At 42.1% G+C, this 7,206-nt stretch overlaps 1 protein-coding gene across 1 annotated transcript; it reads right to left on the bottom strand.

The window, feature by feature from the left end:
* Positions 1-2,537: 2,537 nt before the first annotated feature.
* tas2r202 (taste receptor, type 2, member 202) lies at positions 2,538-3,515 on the bottom strand. Its single transcript, XM_074669704.1, has one exon. The coding sequence runs from the start codon at positions 3,513-3,515 to the stop codon at positions 2,538-2,540; it is 978 nt and encodes a 325-aa protein (XP_074525805.1).
* Between the last annotated feature and the right edge of the window lie 3,691 nt (positions 3,516-7,206).

Here is a 7,206-nt window from a genome sequence, read left to right as displayed (position 1 = left end):
CAGCATGACTTTAGCCTTGGCTCTATCACTTTACCTTAGCTTAGCTGGAAGCTAGTCAGCATATCCAAAATGGTGAACTGTCACAATGTTTCACAGTCTGTGGCTGCAATTAAATGAAATGATGAAACGGTTCACATGAAAGGCTTGGTGTTCACATGGTAACCAAACAGGATCACCAGGCATCGGACAACAAAATAGCAACACCCTTATGCTCTGTATTGAAATGACAAAAGGCAAAACAACATAGTTAACGTCTAACTCAACACATACAGCAGCTCCTTTTGGTTTTGTAAGTTGCTGATGTTAGTAAAACTAGATCTTACAAGCTGCGCTGTAGCTAAAGTTGGCTAACATAGCTATAACTAAACACCCTATTAGTTACATAATAACACTGTTTATGTGATACTAGATACTGTGAGCTTCTGCCATTTCTGAAAACACAAGAGAATGTAAACATGTGAAGTGAAACCCTGTTCTCTGATTGACCTGCCCCCTGGACAGCCTGTCTAGCTATGGACAGACCTTAGTGTTTGAGGCCCACCCCTGCATTGTGTCATGAACCAGTCAGGAGATCCTTGTGGGATGACCTCATCATTTCAGCAAGTCTCCTTGAAGGTAGGATTTGCAGTAATTTTTGGTAACAAAACATTCGAACTGGGCTCCTCCTCCTTGTTTCCATGCCAGAGGCAGGGCACATCCACAGCCATCGACAGAAGCAATGTGAATACACTAACAAGCCCAGAAACAATCAGTAGCATCATGTTAATATGTCTGAAAGACTCGAGAGCTGTGCGCCTGACTTGGCATGTTAGCAGTGAGTTCAAGTTGAGCCAAACTTCACCCTCGCTAAGTAAAAAGCTTTATCTGTTTGGTGTTTCGTTTCACCTTGGTTGTGTTTTACTTACCCCGTGCTAAATCTGCCATCATATCCACTTTGATTCGCTTCTATTTGCAATCATCAACATGCAAAATTGCTTGTGCACTGAGCGTGCTATGATTGGTTGAGGTAGCCATGCTTACCTTCTGCCGAGAACTATACCGATAGACCCAAAACATCAACATATAGGCAGAGGAGAGGGGTTGAGGTAGATACAGACACTGACACGTGTGAAAGTTGACATTTTATTTTTTTAAGGGAAATTTTGCAGACCTTATCTTTAAGATGCTGTGATACTTGTAGCGCACACGATGCTGATCAGTTTACAGACAGATTCATGGATTTCTGCAACATGTCAACATCTAGTGGTTTGAACTTTGCAGGTTTGGTCTGAACATTCACTGTTATCACTGTATAGCTTCATGTAGGAAAGCATGATACCTCTCTTTAAGAATTTAATGTAAAACTTCCAGGCTGTCATTCCCTGACTGAAAAAAAAGCTTTAGAGTTATGAAATATTCCATAGTGGGGTTTTGCACTCACACTGACCACTATTTTACATTATTCAGCCATCATGTCACAGCCTCCACCCTAAATTGGAGTGAGGAGTACAGTGGGGATGGAAACCGAAGCCCCAGTATGACTTAATTCCCCTGCATCAAAGGAAGTTCTGCCCTTTCCTACTTTGTCCATTTAGCAGCCGGAGGGAGCGACAGTGTGTGTGGAGAGGGATTAGCTGCTCTATTGTATCTCTACTTTGAACCTCACTAGGTGGTGCCAGAGGGTGTGAACTGATGGAGCATTGCAAAGAGGTCCACTGCACTTCTGTAAACCTCTATTTACTCAGGGAAGGTTTGCTCGGCCTGAGTGCACTCTGCCAGGAACGCCCAGCCTCACTCACACACACACACACACACACACACACACACACACACTCACACACCGTGAACACACACAATAACACCTGGGAGATGTCGAGTACAGCTCTGCACACCTCCGTTGAGGACCAATAGACATATCCACAGGAGTAAAATTGTGATTTTAAGCGCCTTTCCCATCGAGTATGCTTTTCTCCCCAAACTGGTGCAGGAGTTTTGACTGGCAAGTGTCCAGTTTCTGCTTAGGCTACTTTTGTCTTCCCGTGCAGCTTAAAAATCTCTGCAACCTGGCTGAGAAAAATCTCATAAAACCTCTGTGATGCAAACAAAAAGAAAAAGGATTCAGGTTGCGAGTACTTTCTTGTTTTATTAATATGCTCTGTACTCTCACCAGTCACATGTATTTTTTAGCATTTTTAGATGGGTGCAGAGTTGCATCATGTCCACGCAGCCATGCTCGGGGATCTATTTTACAGGCCTGACTATTATTTGTTCCACTGAAATATTAATATTGGAAGGAAAGGTCTGATGAGTGTGTGATTTGGATGGAAAGCAGGTTACCTGACCGCTGCTATCCGTGCAACAGCTCCTGAACCACTCTTTCATCTACCGCATTGATGTAAGAAGTTGTAATTTATGGTGATACAGCAGGACAGCAGTCATTACTGAAATTGCTACCACAAAAGATAAAAGAATAAGTCTCTGCAGAGTTTTTAATAAGTCCAGACAATGACAAATTGATTTCAGCTCAAAGAAACTCCAGCGTGAAGCAAATTGTGCTCTCAGTTTTTAACTTTTGCTGGAGTGCTGGGTTTGGCCTTCTGTTCGGGCACCTTCAGACACGACAAACACGGATACACGTCCATGGAGATGTTGAACTCATGTATGAGTGCTTTCCAAAACGGCTTCTTCCCGTAGATCAGCACCATGGCTGTGACAGTGGTGTAAATGGACGTGAAGAAGAACGTGAGCATGATGATGTTCTCGTGGTAGACCGCGATGCGGTAGTTGACGAAAAGGTCGACGACGAGGAAGATGATGAAGACTGCCACAAGAGACAGCGCCATCCGGATCACCCTCATCTGTGAGCCGAGCTTGGGGGCGTGGGCACCATTGGTGCTGGCTTTCATGTGGCGCAGGTGGAGGGCGAGGTGGACAGAGATGGAGATGCAGCATTTCATCATGAGTAAGCCTGGCAAGACATCGGAGAGGATCAGGTAGATTACTTCGTAGACCTTACCGGGGAGGGTGTCGGGCATCAACACGCCACAGTCCTTGTAAGCTACGGTGTGGTTGTCGGCGTGAAACACAACCATCATGGGCATGCAGGTACCCAGGCCGCCCAAAGGGATGAGAAACACGGCGAGGGTGACGTGTTTGAGGATGACGGCCTGGATGTCGGTGTAGCAGCGGTTGGGCGTGTTCACCAGCTTGGTGCTGTAGTAAAAGGTGAGGAAGCTGCTGTCCCACATGATGGTGAACTTGAGGCTGTAGACCAGCAGCAGCATGATGGTGTACGAGGTCTCAATGATGCGGCACTTATTGTCCACCTCAGCCATGGTCATCCAGTAGTAGCAGATCAGCTGGTGGGAGATGCTTCCAATGGCGAGGGCCAGGATGATGGTTTCACTGGGAGTCCACTTCTTGTTCTTCCTGTAGGTCAACAGACTCATCAGCAGGATGTAGCTGTTAAAGAAGATGGTGGTGACGGCCAGCAGACCTGTCAGCGCCCAGAGGGTCACTTTAACCCAGCCATGCATCGCTCAGACTTCACCAAAAACAGATCTAAAGTGTCAAACTTCCTGGGAAGAAGTTAAAAAATACTTCTCTGTGTAGTCTGTATGAGGTTCTGAAGTTTTTTTTTTCTCCTGTGTTCAAAGACACAACTAAAAGGAAACAACAACAAAAGAAAAAAAGGTTTCAGACGTTCTCAAACGGATGATTCCTCTCTTGTGACTCAGAATGAAATCAGTCACTCTTTGTCAGCGGGTCCTGAGGGGAAAAAGATTCACATAATTGGCTTTTAGTGCAACATAAAACACACAAAATATGCTCTTTTAAGATCTTTTATCACGGTTAAATGCACGTGAAATCAGCAATTCAGGTGGTCTTTTGCATAAAAAGAGAAATGTAGCTTAGGTAGGAAGGTCACAGAGAGACACACCTTGTGTTTTTACCTCAAAGGAAGCTCCAGTGGGTTGAATGAGGCTTTTTATCACTCTCAACTCGACTTGCAATCTCCGCCTGCAAGTTGTCACAGTTGGTTGTCTGACTCATCACCTTTGGCTGCAGTTGTAGAAATCCTTTGTTTTGTTTTATTTGTCCTCACATTAATCCTCGCCGCAAGTCCTGTTTTCAAGATCACACACCAGGGTGAGGTCTGAGGATTTTGTTCCTGGACCTGGATTTATATATCAGTGTTACGGGTTCGATTTGCATCACTTATGACCACAGGTTGTGGTGACGGTGTATTTGCATGCACACACGGCAGGATTTGAGCTCATTACGCAGCTTTACTGTGTGTCAGTCAGAGCGGCGTGGCAGCTCGGGCCACACACAACCAAACCCTGCATGCAAATGGTTTTTCCTGCTGCTCAGCCACAAATTTACAAACCTCAGACTACACACACACCAACATGCAGATACACAAAAACACACACCTATTTACCCGATAAGAAAAGCAAATAACCTCTGAATCACCTTCAGGAGCTTTGCTAATGCAACACCATATCACTGTACTCTGTGCTGTGGAGGAACTTAATACACAGACTTTAACAGGATGACTTGAATGAGGATTTAATTCATCATTATTCTGATTGTTTGCTTGTTTTTTAACCTCCTTCCAATAATATGGCAAAATGGACCCTTATTAAATAAGCCGTCATTGTGGCTAGCCTCTTTTCTTCATGAACAGCACTTAAACCAAGCATCTTCTATTTTTGTCCTGAATAATTAATTTCACACCAAACCTTCTAAAAACCATCCAGGGCCAAATTTCTGGGACAGATTCAGCCTTATTGCACAACGGCACAAAAGAAGCACCATTTTTCTACGTGCAGGGGCTTTTCAAATTCAATATGAAAGAAGTCTGCGGTGCATTTTTTAAAATAATTACCAACCCCGTTAGAAGCTCTGCACTCAAAGAAAGTTATTATTAAAAGAGGAGATTATGTGGTTTCCTGGAGAAGTTGCCAGAAAATATTTGTAATTAATTAATGTTGCTACTCCCTCATGTTCCTGCATAGATCAAAGGACAGATGCTTGTAGGAAGGATGAAAAAAGCTTCCTTACATGGAGAATGTGTCCCTCTGATGGATGTGAAACAGAAAGATAGAGACACAGACATAAGAGTTGACAGTTTTCAATTTGTTAATCCAGAGAAAACAGGAAATAAAGACTGGAAAAGCAAAAAGTAAACATGTTTGTGTCAGTGTGTGTGTGTGAGTGTGTGTGTGTTTATAGTTGATGAATTTTTCAAAAAAGCCTCATCGAAAGGAGTGACGACCTAAAATAGAAAATGCAATTTTTATGTTTTATTTTCTGTCACACAGATATATTGTTTCTATCCAAAGGTCAGTCATTACAGATGAGTGCAGGGCAGCGCCGGCCCTTTAAGGGAGCACATTGCTGGATTTATTACCAAGGAACCTACAAACAGACACCGCGTCCTGCAGCTCTTTCAATTCAATATCCACCTTCTGAGGATGAGGGCTGAGGTCAGTGCAGAAGGGAGGTGGGGCTGTGGGCATGTTTGTGCCTCTGTGGGTTAGTGCCTCAGCCACAAGCTGTTTGACTAATAACTAGTTTACTGGCTGCTTTTCAAAAACTGGAAAAGTACGAGACAAAAATAGGCAATTTTGCAGCACTTTGTTCTGCAAATGAAAAATGTTCCAGGAGGCAAATACACACAGAGGATCTGAGGCAAAACAACTTCACTGTCTCCCAGTTCTCTGACTCGTGAGCAGCTCAAAGTTTCTATTTGTATTTACCCAGTTACAGGCGTGAAAACAGCCAGCAGGCTGTGAAAAACCGACACATTGTTTAAATATGTTAATGCTTGGAGGTCAGAACTTGAACGTCCAATATTTGCATCATTTTTTATGCATTCTCCAAATGAGTGTGTACATTTAACAGTAACTCAGTGATCATATCTCATCTCAAATTACAAAATAAACCCATTAACTATTGTTCTTTATTTAATCAATTATTTATTTTTAAGAGGATAGTTACCATTTTTGCATTCTTTATGATTTCTTCCATTAAGGCTGCCAAATAATCAGTTTTTTAAATGACACCTGATCCCACAATTTGAAAAGACAATCATGATTAATTGCATTTTTAATTGCAATACCATTATTTTTCACTTCAAACCCTCAGGAAATCCACATCAGCAATAAAAGGCAATTTATACCAGTGAGCAATGAAATGTACTTTATGATCTCAAATTTTAGATTTATTATTCAAATAAAGCTGCACTGCTGCACTGATGTGGTCTGAAATCATGACTCAGAGACAGCTACAAGGTGCTTACTCAGTGGAGAAGAAAAAAAAAGGTCTTTTTTCATTCTTTTTAAAAGAGTTATAATAATCTTAAACAATGAGAGGAATGCAGGAGTGCATGAACTAAAGTAAAAAATGTACTTTTTAGAGATTATTTCACAGTTTGCAGTCAGGTCATTTTTGGCTAATGTTAGCATTTAATGAGTGCATGGAGGACCTTCACTTAGCAACATGACTCAGTTAGCAAGCTGACTCTATGCTGTTTAACAAACTCATTTTGAATTTCTGAAAGGTTTTTATGTCATTTGTTTTTTCAATATTACAGAGTAGACATGTTAAGCTTGATGTTACCCAACTACAATATGATGAATGATACTCCACATATGTGTGAGACTGTATGACGCCGTGACATGACGCCACCCATCTGTCTGAAATGGATTTTTGAAGAGAATCAGCTGGCGTGGCCATATTGGAAGTGGGGTGGGGTTGGAGTAGCTACACTAGGGTGCTTGTCAGTCATGTGAGCTGAGCTGTGACTCTGATTGGGTGAACTTGCAATCTTAATATCTTCAAACCCCTCCCCCAAATTTGCAATGTGTAAATGTTGCATTATTCTGCTACATTTTCATGATAACCATGATTCACTAATAAAGGCACTTCATAGTGATACTGTTCCAGCTCCAGTGTAGTTGCTGTTCCTGTTTCTTTAGCATTCATCCACTCAAACCTGCAACCAACTGTGGTTTATAAACACTACAAAGTAGTGTACAGTGTGTGCTGTTAGTGAAATTAGTGATTCAAACAAGAGATGTTTTTTGTTTAGGCCGTTAATATAGTTATTACCTCTGCCAAGGAGGTTATGTGTTTGGGACTTTTTGTCTGTTTGTTTGTTTGTTTGTCTGTGAACAACATTACTCAAAAAGTAACAAACGGATCTTCATAAAATTTCTG

Source organism: Halichoeres trimaculatus, unplaced genomic scaffold (assembly GCF_033239565.1).
Source record: "Halichoeres trimaculatus isolate MK-OKI-2021-1 unplaced genomic scaffold, fHalTri1.1 fHalTri1_scaffold_5, whole genome shotgun sequence".
Taxonomy (NCBI): domain Eukaryota; kingdom Metazoa; phylum Chordata; class Actinopteri; order Labriformes; family Labridae; genus Halichoeres; species Halichoeres trimaculatus.
This window is presented reverse-complemented; position numbering and strand designations above follow the sequence as displayed.